A 15,855-nucleotide genomic window follows, 5' to 3' on the forward strand; every position below is an offset into this window, starting at 1 on the left:
GTTGGGAGGACTATGCTGTCCCTTAATCCCCTCTTCACTTCCACACTTACATCTCTACCTTTTATTATTCTGTTAAGGAATCCAGTGATTCTTCTCTTCCAGTCTTTTTCCCCCAATATCCAAAGCACAATTTAGTACACTTTCTTCTTTCACTATATATATTTTTTACAAAATCTGTACTTTCACTCTTTCCTTTCATACACCATTACTTTACTTTTAGTTGCATTTACCTTCAATTGCCTATGCTTACAAATATCATAAAACACTTTGACAACCTTCTGTAACTCCTCTTCCCTCTTGGCAAACAATGCAGTATCATCCACAAAGAGGCTTGCCTCTATCCACCATATCTCACCACCACACTCCATCTCTGTACCCCTTTTCCCTAATTTTACTTTTATCTCTCTTATCACTCCATCCAGATATGTATTAAAGAGCCATGGTTACATCACACAGACCTGCCTCACACCTACATGTATCCTAAAACTTTTGCTCAACTCTATCCATTCGTACACATGCATTTGCTCCTCTGTAGAAGGCTTTCACACAAGCAAACAGTTGTGCCTCTACTCTATGATCCTTAACACACCCCATAAAGCATTCCATATCCATAAGAGCTGCATACAACTTCTTATCTTTTGTTGAATACTCATCCATGGTCATCTATACCACAAAAATCTGATCCACACATCCCCTACTTTTCCTAAAACCCCCTTGCCCTTCACTTATTCTGCATTCAGTCACCTTCATCATTCTATCAATTAACATTCTTGCATAAACTTTTCCTGGTATGCTTAACAGACTTATTCCCCAATAATTGCTGCATAAATCTGTGGCACCTTTCCCTCTGAATAAAGGGACAATAATAGCTTTCACCCAGTTCTCAGGCACAACCTTCTGTTTCCCTGCTAAATTACATATCAGATGCATCCACTGTACCACACTTTCTCCTCCATAATTCAGCATTTCAGCTGAAATCCCATATACTCCAGGTGCCTTTCCTAATTTCAGCCTTATTATTGCCCTTCTTACCTCCCTTTTAACTATAGACCCCTGCACATGTATCATCTTTCATCGTCCGTACCTATGCATGTAACAACTGCTACTTCTCCCACATTCATCAGGTCTTCAGAATACTCTTTCCATCTTCCTTTCACTTCTTACTTTTCATTCAGCATTTCCTCTTCCTTACTTCTCACATTAAAATTTCCATTCTTACATCCTCCTCTTTCCTTTTTCACCACCTTCCTGTATAGTTTCTTATTATCCCAAATTTTTCCCTTCTCTTTCAGAACTGCATCTACTCTTTCTTTGCTTTCCTCTATCAGCTTCTTAACATTCCACTTACGTATTTTATATTCTTCCTCCTTCTTTGCTGAACTTCTACTAGTACATTCCTATCAAGCAATCTACTATATGCCTTTTTCTTCTCCACAGCATTTCTAATCTCGTATGTCCACCATGCATAGCCCTTTTTATTCTTGATTCTCATGACCTTGTTTCCAACTACTAATTCTACAATCTCTAATAGTATTTCTCTAAACATAGTAAACACCTCATTCACACATGACTACATCCCTACATTCACTGCACTTCCATCTAAGCTTTTGGTTACCTTCCTTTCATACTCCTCTCAGCATTTTTTCTGATTCATCTTGCTTGCCAACACTTTTCCCCTCTCCATTCTTCCTTACACCATACCTCCACTTTTCCCTGATCTTCATCACCACAAGTCCCTACTGCCACATCTTCAAATCCTTTTGCTCTTCTCTTCCATCATTCCTCATCCGTGTGTATCTGTGGATCATCTTGGGCTGAAAAAAGGTGTTCACAAGAAATAAACCCTCTCATAGCACAAATATCTGCATGATAACTTCCATTCTCATTTACTCCAGGCACTCCTCATTTACCAACTATTTATTTATTCTATTATACTTTGTTGCTGTCTCCCGCGTTAGCAAGGTAGCGCAAGGAAACAAACGAAAGAATGGCCCAACCCACCCACATACACATGTATATACATACACGTCCACAATCACATATACTTACCTATACATCTCAACGTATACATATATATACACACACAGACATATACATATATACACATGTACATAATTCATACTGTCTGCCCTTATTCATTCATATCACCACCCCGCCACACATGAAATGAAAACCCCCTCCCCCCGCATGTGTGCGAAGTAGCGCTAGGAAAAGACAACAAATGCCACATTTATTCACACACAGTCTCTAGCTGTCATGTATAATGCACCAAAACCACAGACTGGTTGGTAAGGTTATTTAATGTATGTATGACTCATGGTGAGGTGCCTGTGGACTGGTGGAATGCTTGCATAGTGCCATTGTACAAAGGCAAAGGGGATAAGAGTGAGTGCTCAAATTACAGAGGTATAAGTTTGTTAAGTATTCCTGGGAAGTTATATGGGAGGGTATTGATTGAGAGGGTGAAGGCATGTGCAGAGCATTTACCAACTATCTCACCAAATTCATCACATCCCAGTTTCACATTCATATCACCAATTATGACCATGATTTTCTCATGCTGAAAACTGTTTATACAGTCATTCAAATTTCTCCAGAAAAGTTTCATTTCATCCTTAACTCATACAGTATTCACAGGTACATATACACATACCCCTGCATACTTCACAATCTAGTCTTTCCTTTCACCAACCCTATTTTTGCTTAATTCCATCCATGTTCTGTAACACCCTCCCACACTCTTAGTGATAGCAGAATTGCACTTCCTTCTTTCCCTCTTATGTGATAATTTTCATTCATTCCCTTCCTTACCACACTTCCTTCCATGCCCTTCCATAGCTTGCATTTATTTCCATTTTCTCTCCACACACCCTGCCCAAGGATATGGGTTTCCCCAATCCCCAGCACATCCAAGATACAACTTTTAAACCCCTCCACATGCTCCCTCCCTTTAATCTCACCAATCGTCACACTTACATTCAGCACCATCACCTTCAGTTACTCATTTCTTTCAATCCCTGACATAACTGGTAGACTCCATTGCTACATCTTAGCCTTTGATGCCTCACCCTTGATAGGCCACTGCCAGAGGGCAACTCATAACAGTGTTTCAAGGCTCTAAAATTGTCCAAAAAATAAATAGTTACAGCACACCTCACATGTTTGTCGAAATGCATAAGGATTGCCCTGGAGTTGGGCATCGCTTTCCCCTTTATTTCTACCCCTAAGGTTGTATTAACGAGGTGACCGTAAGATGATGGGGTGAGACTTGGATACTCTTGTAAAGCTAGAGTGTCTGCTTGAGGCACTGAAACTTGACAACTTTCTCCAATTTTGTTCTTTCTTTCTTTTTAAGCAGCACATCCTGCCTCATTGGTTATGATACTGCTACTTTTTTATTACTGACACCTTTTTTATATTTGTTCCAAGGTCCATCCTTATGACTTTTTTGTCTGTGACTGAAGTTTTGAAAATAAAAGATAATGTTATCAGTAAGAAGACAAAAAGAATGTTGTGTTATGATGAACTGCTCAGAATGATGTCTTTTTATGTGATAGACCTGAAATGTACATGATAAATGATATCATTTATGATATTACTTAGAGGATGATCATGATGGATTTGAATGGTTGAACGGTCAAAAGTGCATGGGTTGAAAAAGAGGACAAATGAGAGCTAGGGTGAGAGAGTATCATTCGGGGATTGGGGAGAAAGAATACTTCCCACGCATTCCTCACGTGTCGTAGAAGGCGACTAAAGGGGACGGGAGCGGGGGGGCCTTAAACCCTCCCCTCCTTGTATTTTAACTTTCTAAAAGGGGAAACAGAAGAAGGAGTCACGCGAGGAGTGCTCATCCTCCTCAGAGGCTCAGATTGGGGTGTCTAAATGTGTGTGGATGTAACCAAGATGAGAAAAAAGGAGAGATAGGGAGTATGTTTGAGGAAAGGAACCTGGATGTTTTGGCCCTGAGTGAAACGAAGCTCAAGGGTAAAGGGGAAGAGTGGAAGAGTGGTTTGGGAATGTCTTGGAGTAAAGTCAAGGGTTAGTCAGAGGACAAGAGCAAGGGAAGGAGTAGCACTACTCCTGAAACAGGAGTTGTGGGAGTATGTGATAGAGTGTAAGAAAGTAAACTCTAGATTGATATGGGTAAAACTGAAAGTTGATGGAGAGAGATGGGTGATTATTGGTGCATATCCACCTAGGCATGAGAAGAAAGATCATGAGAGGCAAGTGTTTTGGGAGGAGCTGAATGAGTGTGTTAGTGGTTTTGATGCACAAGACCGGGTTATAATGACGGGTGATCTGAATTCAAAGGTGAGTAATGTGGCAGTTGAGGGAATAATTGGTATACATAGGGTGTTCAGTGTTGTAAATGGAAATGGTGAAGAGCTTGTAGATTTATGTGCTGAAAAAGGACTGGTGATTGGGAATACCTGGTTTAAAAAGCGAGATATACATAAGTATACGTATGTAAGTAGGATAGATGTCCAGAGAGCGTTATTGGATTACGTGTTAATTGATAGGCACACGAAAGAGAGACTTTTGGATGTTAATGTGCTGAGAGGTGCAACTGGAGGGATGTCTGATCATTATCTTGTGGAGGCGAAGGTGAAGATTTGTATGGGTTTTCAGAGAAGAAGAGAGAATGTTGGGGTGAAGAGAATGGCGAGAGTAAGTGAGCTTGGGAAGGAGACTTGTGTGAGGAAGTACCAGGAGAGACTGAGTACAGAATGGAAAAAGGTGTGAACAAAGGAGGCTAGGGGAGTGGGGGAGGAATGGGATGTATTTAGGGAAGCAGTGATGGCTTGCGCAAAAGATGCTTGTGGCATGAGAAGCGTGGGAGGTGGATTGATTAGAAAGGGTAGTGAGTGGTTGGATGAAGAAGTAAGATTATTAGTGAAAGAGAAGAGAGAGGCATTTGGACGATTTTTGCAGGAAAAAATGCAAATGAGTGGGAGATGTATAAAAGAAAGAGGCAGGAGGTCAAGAGAAAGGTGCAAGAGGTGAAAAAGAGGGCAAATGAGAGTTTGGGTGAAAGAGTATCATTAAATTTTAGAGAGAATGAAAAGATGTTTTGGAAGGAGGTAAATAAATTGCGTAAGACAAGGGAGCAAATGAGAACTTCAGTGGGAGGTAGTGGTAGTGGAAGTAGTGGTGATGTGAGAAGGAGGTGGAGTGAGTATTTTGAATGTTTGTTGAATGTGTTTGATGATAGAGTGGCAGATATAGGGTGTTTTGGTCAAGGTGGTGTGCAAAGTGAGAGGGTTAGGGAAAATGATTTAGTAAACAGAGAAGAGATGGTAAAAGCTTTGAGAAAGATGAAAGCCGGCAAGGCAGCGGGCTTGGATAGTATTGCAGTGGAATTTATTAAAAAAGGGGGTGACTGTATTGTTGACTGGTTGGTAAGGTTATTTAATGTATGTATGATTCATGGTGAGGTGCCTAAGGATTGGCAGAATGCTTGCATAGTGCCATTGTACAAAGGCAAAGGGGATAAGAGTGAGTGCTCAAATTACAGAGGTATAAGTTTGTTGAGTATTCCTGGGAAATTATAGGAGAGGGTATTGATTGAGAGGGTGAAGGCATGTACAGAGCATCAGATTGGGGAAGAGCAGTGTGGTTTCAGAAGTGGTAGAGGATGTGTGGATCAGGTGTTTGCTTTGAAGAATGTATGTGAGAAATACTTAGAAAAGCAAATGGATTTGTATGTAGCATTTATGGATCTGGAGAAGGCATATGATAGAGTTGATAGAGATGCTCTGTGGAAGGTATTAAGAATATATGGTGTGGGAGGCAAGTTATTAGGAGCCGTGAAAAGTTTTTATCGAGGTTGTAAGGTATGTGTACGTGTAGGAAGAGAGGAAAGTGATTGGTTCTCAGTGAATGTAGGTTTGCGGCAGGGGTGTGTGATATCTCCATGGTTGTTTAATTTGTATATGGATGGGGTTGTTAGGGAGATGAATGCAAGGGTTTTGGAAAGAGGGGCAAGTATGCAGTCTGTTGTGGATGAGAGAGCTTGGGAAGTGAGTCAGTTGTTGTTCGCTGATGATACAGCGCTGGTGCCTGATTCATGTGAGAAACTGCAGAAGCTGGTGACTGAGTTTTGTAAAGTGTTTGAAAGAAGAAAGTTAAGAGTAAATGTGAATAAGAGCAAGGCTATTAGGTACAGTAGGGTTGAGGGTCAAGTCAATTGGGAGGTAAGTTTGAATGGAGAAAAACTGGAGGAAGTAAAGTGTTTTAGATATGTGGGAGTGGATCTGGCAGCGGATGGAACCATGGAAGCAGAAGTGAATCTTATGGTGGGGGAGGGGGTGAAAATTCTGGGAGCCTTGAAGAATGTTTGGAAGTCGAGAACATTATCTCGGAAAGCAAAAATGGGTATGTTTGAAGGAATAGTGGTTCCAACAATGTTGTATGGCTGCGAGGCGTGGGCTATGGATAGAGTTGTGCGCAGGAAGGTGGATGTGCTGGAAATGAGATGTTTGAGGACAATATGTGGTGTGAGGTGGTTTGATCGAGTAAGTAATGTAAGGGTAAGAGAGATGTGTGGAAATAAAAAGAGTGTGGTTGAGAGAGCAGAAGAGGGTGTTTTGAAATGGTTTGGTCACATGGAGAGAATGAGTGAGGAAAGATTGGCAAAGAGGATATATGTGTCAGAGGTGGAGGGGACGAGGAGAAGTGGGAGACCAGATTGGAAGTGGAAAGATGGAGTGAAAAAGATTTTGAGTGATCGGGGCCTGAACATGCAGGAGGGTGAAAGGCGTGCAAGGAATAGAGTGAATTGGAACGATGTAGTATACCGGGGTCGACGTGCTGTCAGTGGATTGAACCAGGGCATGTGAAGCATCTGAGATAAACCATGGAAAGTTGTGTAGGGCCTGGATGTGGAAAGGGAGCTGTGGTTTCAGTGCATTATTACATGACAGCTAGAGACTGAGTATGGGGCCTTTGTTGTCTTTTCCTAGCGCCACCTTGCTCACATGAGGGGGGAGGGGGTTGTTATTCCATGTGTGGCGAGGTGGCGATGGGAATAAATAAGGGCAGACAGTATGAATTATGTACTTGTGTATATATGTATATGTCTGTGTGTGTATATATATGTGTATATTGAGATGTATAGGTATGTATATTTGCAGGTGTGGACATGTATGTATATACATGTGTATGTGGGTGGGTTAGGCCATTCTTTCATCTGTTTCCTTGCGCTACCTCGCTAACGCGGGAGACAGCGACAAAGCAAAATAGATAAATATATAAATAAAAAAGATGTTTTGGAATGTGTAAACTAATGTCCATAAGACAAGAGAACAAGTGGAAACATCAGTGAAGGGGGCAAGTGGGAGGTAATAACAGGTAGGGATGGAGTGAGTATTTTGAAGGTTTGTTGAATATGTTTGATGATAGAGTGGCAGATATAGGGTGATTTGGTCGGGGTGATATGTGAAGTGAGAGGGTCGGAGAATGGTTTTGTAAAGAGAGAAGAGATGTTGGTGGTATCTCATCCTTGGACACAGTTAAATGAATCAGCTGGGCTATCTGATAGTGTGGTGAGGTTATATTGCAGCTTTGATGGGATTTATACATCTATGTCTCTGATGCCCATTTCATCAAGGAGGTCCCATAATGGGGGTGGCCAGAGCTAAAGAGTCTCCACTTATCCCTGTCCATACATTCCTTCCTTGCATACACCATTCATTGTATTCTTCCCCCATTTTCTGTACCTTCAGTTCTCTTCCATTCTATTTCCTTAAGGAAATAGAGTGGCTGGGATTTTGGTTAGAATTTTTTGTCCTGGATGTTGACTCTGATGAGCATATAGTCCCTCTATAACACTTTTAGTAAAAGAAAAAGAAATAAGCTCCTTCAAAATTTTAATGGTATTTCAACCCTAGATACTATCAATCAGCTTGGCATGTTGATTTGTCAGCACAGTGGGCAGCTTATTACATTTGTGAGAAGTTGCTGGTTGTTACTCTGTGAATGGCTTAGTGGTAAGGCCAGTCACAATTTGGCATGGAGATTCTTTTGCAAAACTTCTAGACACACATTAGGTTGTGCTGTAAATGTTCTTTTTGGGTATGCAGTCAGACTTTTGCTTAGGTAATATTTCCACTGAAAAATTACAGCTGCTAAACATGGTTGCAAATAAGTTATGGCTCACCAGTAGCACAGATGCCAGACATATTTTAGAAGGTTGCTGTAACTAATGTTTATCGTTTTTTCATCAGCTCAAATGTTCAGCACTTTTCCTTTGTATTGACGAGCCTGGACTCAAAATGGACGTATGGGTTTTGTCGTCATGCCCCAGGGGCAGAGACTGCACTCGTGATACTGTCACATCTGCCATGGCATGAAACATTTTACAAGTAAGTCTAAAAGTGAAATGTGTTTGCTGTAGCTTTTGTGCAAGAAAAACAGAGGCTATTATAATGATGGATTTTATATGGACAATTTTTTTAAGACAACTCAGCAGATATCTTTGGACAAGAGATGGGGTCCATGAGTGTAAAACTCCCTCCCATCACAGTACAAATAGGTAGTTGGAGTAGGCTTGAGTAGTTTGTTGTATAGTCATTGAGTCATGTAATTCAGCAACTGGTGACCCCCTAAATGTTAAAGTGAGTGAATCCTCTTGGAAACACCTTAGTGTGAGGTAGAATGGTGTTTTAACCCCTCACTAAGCATGTGTTCTCTCAGATTCTCACAAGTCTTGGCTAAACAAAAAGAAAAGGATACTTTTCTCAAGACCTATAACTTTGTTTCGTTTCTGTATCTTGCAGTGCACTGTAATGCCTTAACCTATTTTGTTGCTGTGTTAAAACAACACTGTCTTTCAAATATGCTATGACTGAATTACCTTGATGTTATTCAAACTGGACTACTGGGCTTAAAGATTAGCTTGCTCCTGTTAATCATTCAGTAGATGATTCTTAATCTTTTAAGAATGAACTGTTTGCTGAATGTGGCGTTTAGAAGCGTAATATTATTATTTTCTAATGCTTATGTTTATTTATTTTTGCAGACTTCTGAATCACCTCTCAGAAATGATGAGCTCAGACAGGAAGGGTGATATGACCTCTTGTCTGAAGAACATCTACACTTTAAAAGTTCCTCCTCCAGGCTCAGAGATTACTGTTACCTATGGAGACAACAAGGTTAGTCTAGGAAGGTGCTATTACTCTGGAATGTATCAAATTTCTTTTAGTGGCAGTTGTGTGCCAAATGCAGTCTTAATTGCTCTTTGATGTACTAAATTCTTGGAATCTTTACCAAATTGGTCCATTGAAGAATGTGTCTATGCACACATATGTATAGAAAAACTAAAGTGCTACCCTTAGGTAGGCTATTATTCTTTTCAGTGAGGACCACATTCCCAGTCACAGAATTTTGGTAAACTTGAGACAAGTGAAAAATGATGAACTGAATGGGTTTCTCACAGCCAACAAAGTGTTTTAAAGATTATGTTGTACCAAATAGTATTCTTGCTAATTTATATACTCTGTTGTCTCACATACAGCAAACTTTGACCAAGCATTTGCTGACTTACAGATTTTGCAGAGTTGCAGGTATTTATTTTGGAAAGAAGACCTGGTGCCAGATCAATTAGATTATAACAGACCACCCCCATTGGAGACTCCAAACATGGACAAAGTCCACGTCAAGGCCAGGCCTTAATTGAATTGTAGAGAATATAGAAAGGGGAAAAGACTAAACAAGAAAAAGAATTTATGAATTTTGTAGGGAGTGATAAAGTTAGTCTTCTAAAAGTCGTAGTTATTGGGAAAGACATGAAGTGGTAGAGGGTTTAAAAGCTTTAAGGTGTAGGGAAAGAAACATTTACCCAAATAGACCAATCTTAAGTTTCCTGTGGCCATACAATAGTCTTGTGATGCTGCAACTTGCCGAGTATTTTGCAATCTAGCAAATGGTGGGGGCACTCAAGTAGCCAGCTCTCAGAAGCAAAAACCAAAGTAATATCTAGAGGAGAGGGAAAGTGAACCAACTGTGCAGTGTAAGGCAAGTGGGTCAAGTTTTGAAGTTACCTTGGGAGAGTTAATAAGTTGCACTGCTTTTGACTCAACTTTGACAAGTAAGGATGCAGAGCTGCTGAGGAGAAATTATCTGAGTAAGAGACAAAATGGTTTTGGGGAAGAGGGGTCATGTGTAATGATGAACCTCTGAAGATATGTATGAAAGAATGAGGTCTCTCTTAGACAAAAGGGATGGCTGGGTAGATTGGTTGTATCTGGACTGCCAGAAAGCATTTAACATTGTACTGCATGGAAAGCTGGTTAAGAGCCTGGATCACTAGATAACTGTTCTTTAATGGACAGAAGATTATCTTAGTGGAAGGGAACAAAGGAAGTATGTCAGAAAGTGGAAGTATGTCAGAAGAGCCCTTTTGAACTGGGTTGAGGTAACCAGTGGAGTACCATAGTGTTCTCTTCTGGGACTATTTCTCTTCTTAATCTATGTTAATGACCTGCCAGAAGGTATAGAATCCTACCTGAATATGTTTGAAAATGATACAAAGGTCATAAGGGAAGTGAAAAACTTGGAAGATTGTTACAAGGGAACCTTGATAGATATCAAAGATGGTGTGATACATGGATGATAAAGTTTAACTGATGTAAATGTGAAGTGATCAGAGAGGGTCACAGCAAAATAAGGCCTTTATATTATCATGTCAGAAAATAAACTGCAGAAATTTGTGTTTAAGAAAGACTCGGGAATCAATATCATTCCTATCCTGTCACCATGGGAGAACAGCTGAGGACACCAAATGTGTTAAAAAATATTAGAATTGCACTTTAGTACATGAATATGGAAATGTTTAGCAGGCTATTCACATCTTACATAAGGTGAAAACCAAAATGTGCTTCTCAAGATTGGTTTCCACACCCAAAGAAGCACAGAGAGCTAATAGTTAATGTCCAGAGGAGAGCATCAAAGATGATGCCGGAAGTAAGAGCTGGTTTACAAGGAAAGGATAGACACCTCAGATTTGCCCTTCCCAGAAGAGATAAGAATGAGTTATGACCTGATCACAGCCTTTTAAGTTTTTAAAACAAGTTGATGATGTAGACAGTGAACAGTTCTTTGAGAGATATGGAGATAAAACAACAGAGGACATAACATGAAATTAAGCAAGAAACTCGTTAGAGAAAGATGTGAAGAAGGACATTTATAGTATATGAGTGATGGATGACTGGATTAAAATGAATAAAAACATTTTCAAATGCAGACAGGTTACAAATATTTGAAAAGTTGTTTGATAGCAGAGAATGTTCAAAAGATTGGGACAGAAGTGTAAAACTCCCTTGCACAGTATAAATAGGCAATTATTATGGAGCCTGCCAAAATGTGCAGCCTCCAGTTTGATCAGATAAAGTTCATCCTTCCTAAATTGTAGAATGTAGCCATACATTTATTAATTCAACTCCCTCAAGGAACCAAAGGTTCAGTAATTTGCTATTAAATGAAATTAATGAATTCAGAATAGCCGTGTTGTCATCAGTTTTTCAAATACTCTGCAAATAAAGCTAGATGCCTTATACCCAGTTAAATGCCATGGATACTTTGGGACTTCAACAATGAATGTTAAGGGGAACAGTTTTTTTTTCTTTTTTTTTTTTTTTATACTTTGTCGCTGTCTCCCGCGTTTGCGAGGTAGCGCAAGGAAACAGACGAAAGAAATGGCCCAACCCCCCCCATACACATGTACATACACACGTCCACACACACAAATATACATACCTACACAGCTTTCCATGGTTTACCCCGGACGCTTCACATGCCTTGATTCAATCCACTGACAGCACGTCAACCCCTGTATACCACATCGCTCCAATTCACTCTATTCCTTGCCCTCCTTTCACCCTCCTGCATGTTCAGGCCCCGATCACACAAAATCTTTTTCACTCCATCTTTCCACCTCCAATTTGGTCTCCCTCTTCTCCTCGTTCCCTCCACCTCCGACACATATATCCTCTTGGTCAATCTTTCCTCACTCATTCTCTCCATGTGCCCAAACCATTTTAAAACACCCTCTTCTGCTCTCTCAACCACGCTCTTTTTATTTCCACACATCTCTCTTACCCTTACGTTACTTACTCGATCAAACCACCTCACACCACACATTGTCCTCAAACATCTCATTTCCAGCACATCCATCCTCCTGCGCACAACTCTATCCATAGCCCACGCCTCGCAACCATACAACATTGTTGGAACTACTATTCCTTCAAACATACCCATTTTTGCTTTCCGGGATAATGTTCTCGACTTCCACACATTTTTCAAGGCTCCCAAAATTTTCGCCCCCTCCCCCACCCTATGATCCACTTCCGCTTCCATGGTTCCATCCGCTGACAGATCCACTCCCAGATATCTAAAACACTTCACTTCCTCCAGTTTTTCACCATTCAAACTCACCTCCCAATTGACTTGACCCTCAACCCTACTGTACCTAATAACCTTGCTCTTATTCACATTTACTCTTAACTTTCTTCTTCCACACACTTTACCAAACTCCGTCACCAGCTTCTGCAGTTTCTCACATGAATCAGCCACCAGCGCTGTATCATCAGCGAACAACAACTGACTCACTTCCCAAGCTCTCTCATCCCCAACAGACTTCATACTTGCCCCTCTTTCCAAGACTCTTGCATTTACCTCCCTAACAACCCCATCCATAAACAAATTAAACAACCATGGAGACATCACACACCCCTGCCGCAAACCTACATTCACTGAGAACCAATCACTTTCCTCTCTTCCTACACGTACACATGCCTTACATCCTCGATAAAAACTTTTCACTGCTTCTAACAACTTGCCTCCCACACCATATATTCTTAATACCTTCCACAGAGCATCTCTATCAACTCTATCATATGCCTTCTCCAGATCCATAAATGCTACATACAAATCCATTTGCTTTTCTAAGTATTTCTCACATACATTCTTCAAAGCAAACACCTGATCCACACATCCTCTACCACTTCTGAAACCACACTGCAGGAACAGTTATTTGTGCAATATGCAAAACCGAGCAGTAAAGGTATATCATCTGTGAGAATGTCCCTTGGTAACTCTTTCCAAATAGAGAGAGTTACCTTCATCAAACCCTATCAGTGTAATCAACCATAGTAATCCAGATATATAACACAAAAAGTACCTGTTGTCCATCCCTAAATTCATGCGTTAAAGTGCTAGATTTTAAAGTTAAGATACAACCATGAGGAGGATATACTCAGTTGAAATACATCATTGTCATCAGCAAAGGTGAGAAATATCTTGATATGGTTTTAAAATCTTTTTAGTGGCTCAGCCTGGGCTTTTTATGGTAGAACCCATGTGGGGAAGTTGACTTTAAACTTCCTCAGAATCCTTTTGTTGGAGAAAACCAACAAAAGGAGTCTTTGGCACTCATCTCCTTCCATTATATGGTGCCTAAGCTTAGGCACTGGGAAAGTACTATGTCTCTCTGGGGATTTCTCCTTCAAGAGAGACACAACTTTGTATATTCCTAATTCACCATTGAAGGTATTTGTTTCTGCCTTTGAGTTTACTCTTCATATCTAAAGGTTTTATGTAAACCATCCTCCTTCATGGGGGTATATTCACATGCTCCTGGAATAGACTATAGTGGATAGAAATGTAAGTTTAGAATTTAACAAATCTTTTAGATGGTGCCTCATGAGCATTTTTCATGGCTAAATTCTCTCTCTCATATCTCTCTCTCTCTCTCTCTCTCTCTCTCTCTCTCTCTCTCTCTCTCTCTCTCTCTCTCTCTCTCTCTCAGCCTGAAATGAGCAACTTGCTGATACCTAGTTAGGAAGATAGCAAAAGGTGGCAAATGTATTTCCCTACCAGAAATACACAGGGCTAGATCCTAACCCAAATTTCTCTATTGAATATCCCAGAGAATCTCTCACACAGATTTATGAATGTACATCTCTGTCCTGATGTTTCCATTTTTTCCACTTTTTTTTATATTAATTATACTCCAATGCTGAATGCTATTGTCTGATGATGAGATTTTAAGTTATTAATATCCTGCTAAATTTGTTGTTTTTGTCACAGTTGATTCTATCCTTTTAAAACTTACTTCATCCAGAATTTTGGATCCTTAACCCTTACACTTAATGATATTTATCCAATTGATGCTGATTTTACCCTTTATAATGGACAGTGCCAATGATGATGTGTAAAAACCTGTGAAAGTATTTACAGCTAGATATTAACCCCTGATGCTCTGCCTTACAGTTCTTTGTAGCTCTGTGCCCAAACCACCTAAAACTGCCAACCATCCCAGAAAATGTAAGTTATTTTTGCTATGTGCATATTTTTTCCTTTTTATTTTTTTTGAAAACTTAATGTTGTAGAAATAAATTATTCTTCTTTGCACTTGTCTAGCTTTAACCTGCTGCTCATTTTTTGTTCCTCAACTCTGAGTGGTCCATGCAGGACCTTTTTAGATTTTATTGTTTTTGTGGGTGTGGATATTGAATTGCTCAGTTGAATGAATCTGAAGTTTTATTTCTTCTTATCAGGAAATTTGATTCAGTAGATTAGATAAATCATAATGTTTCTTATCGTGTTAAGATGTATAAAAAAGAATTTATCTGCTTTGGAATATTTACATACATACTGTAAGGATATTCCTTTTTTCAGCGGAACTTATCTGAATACTACAATGCTGTGGACACAAACAACATGATAATTATATTTGCATCGATGTTGTATGAAAGAAGAATCATTATGGTGTCTAAGCGGCTCTCACGACTGTCTTCTTGTGTTCAAGCAGCCAACTCTGTCATTTACCCTATGCAATGGCAGCACATATTCATACCAGTGCTACCAGAACATCTCTTGGATTACCTCCTGGCTCCTATGCCTTTTCTTATTGGGGTTAACACCTCACTCTTGTCGGTAAGATGATTTGCCCATTTAGTATGTGTGTGTAAATAGAGCATACCAAGAGTTGGATATAGAGATCAAATTGGAGAGTGTGTTTGTGAGCAGTCATAGAATTTTGGTTGATTGTGTGTTGTGTGTAGATATGTATTTTGATTGAAAGGATGCCACCATACATATTCAACTTCATCTTCTTGTGGAGACTGCTATGACTGAAGCTGTCAATTTTCAGGGCTGTACACAAATTTTTACCAATTTTGTTTTCATTCCCCAGGTTAATCATTTTACATTTTACATGATTTTTTTCAGTATGGAATATATTGTTTCATTTACCAAAAGAAATTTAATTTTACATATCAACTATATGCAACAAAATGATTTGCTGGTATTTCATGATACTTATTAGCAAGGATTTTTCTGTGGTAAACTGAGAAGAGGCAGTGAAAGCTTTGCACATGAAAGCTGGCAAGGTAGCAGGTTGGATGGTATTGCAGTGGAATTTATTAAAAAAGGGGGTGACTGTGTTGTTGATTGTTTGGTAAGGATATTCAATGTATGTATGGATCATGGTGAAGTGCCTGAGGATTGGCAAAATGCATGCATAGTGCCATTGTACAAAGGCAAAGGGGGTGAAGATGAGTGTTCAAATTACAGAGGCATAAGTTTCTGAGTATTCCTGGAAAATTATATGGGAGAGTATTGATTTAGGGGGTAAAGGTCCTGGAAAATTATATGGGAGGGTATTGATTGAGGGGGTAAAGGCATGTACAGAGCATCAGATTGGAGAAGAGCGGTGTGGTTTCAGAAGTGCTGGAGGATGTGTGGATCAGGTGTTTCCTTTGAAGAATATGTGAGAAATACTTAGAAAAACAGATGGATTTGTATGTAGCATTTATGGATCTGGAGAAGGCATATGATAGGCTTGATAGAGAT

General features: G+C 39.8%; 1 protein-coding gene across 8 annotated transcripts in view; it reads left to right on the forward strand.

The window, feature by feature from the left end:
- LOC139749437 (DENN domain-containing protein 1A) overlaps positions 1-15,855 on the forward strand; it is a 213,980-nt gene that overhangs the window by 12,501 nt on the left and 185,624 nt on the right. For 7 of the 8 annotated variants that reach the window (XM_071663294.1, XM_071663288.1, XM_071663296.1 and 4 more), the window contains exons 3-6: positions 8,229-8,366; positions 9,023-9,155; positions 14,272-14,325; positions 14,680-14,937. In XM_071663294.1, the coding sequence (XP_071519395.1) occupies positions 8,229-8,366; positions 9,023-9,155; positions 14,272-14,325; positions 14,680-14,937 (583 nt within the window). The remainder of the gene's footprint in view (positions 1-8,228; positions 8,367-9,022; positions 9,156-14,271; positions 14,326-14,679; positions 14,938-15,855) is intronic. The other variant, XM_071663292.1, reaches the window with a different exon arrangement.

The sequence above is a fragment of the Panulirus ornatus genome, chromosome 7, assembly GCF_036320965.1.
Source record: "Panulirus ornatus isolate Po-2019 chromosome 7, ASM3632096v1, whole genome shotgun sequence".
Lineage (NCBI taxonomy): Eukaryota > Metazoa > Arthropoda > Malacostraca > Decapoda > Palinuridae > Panulirus > Panulirus ornatus.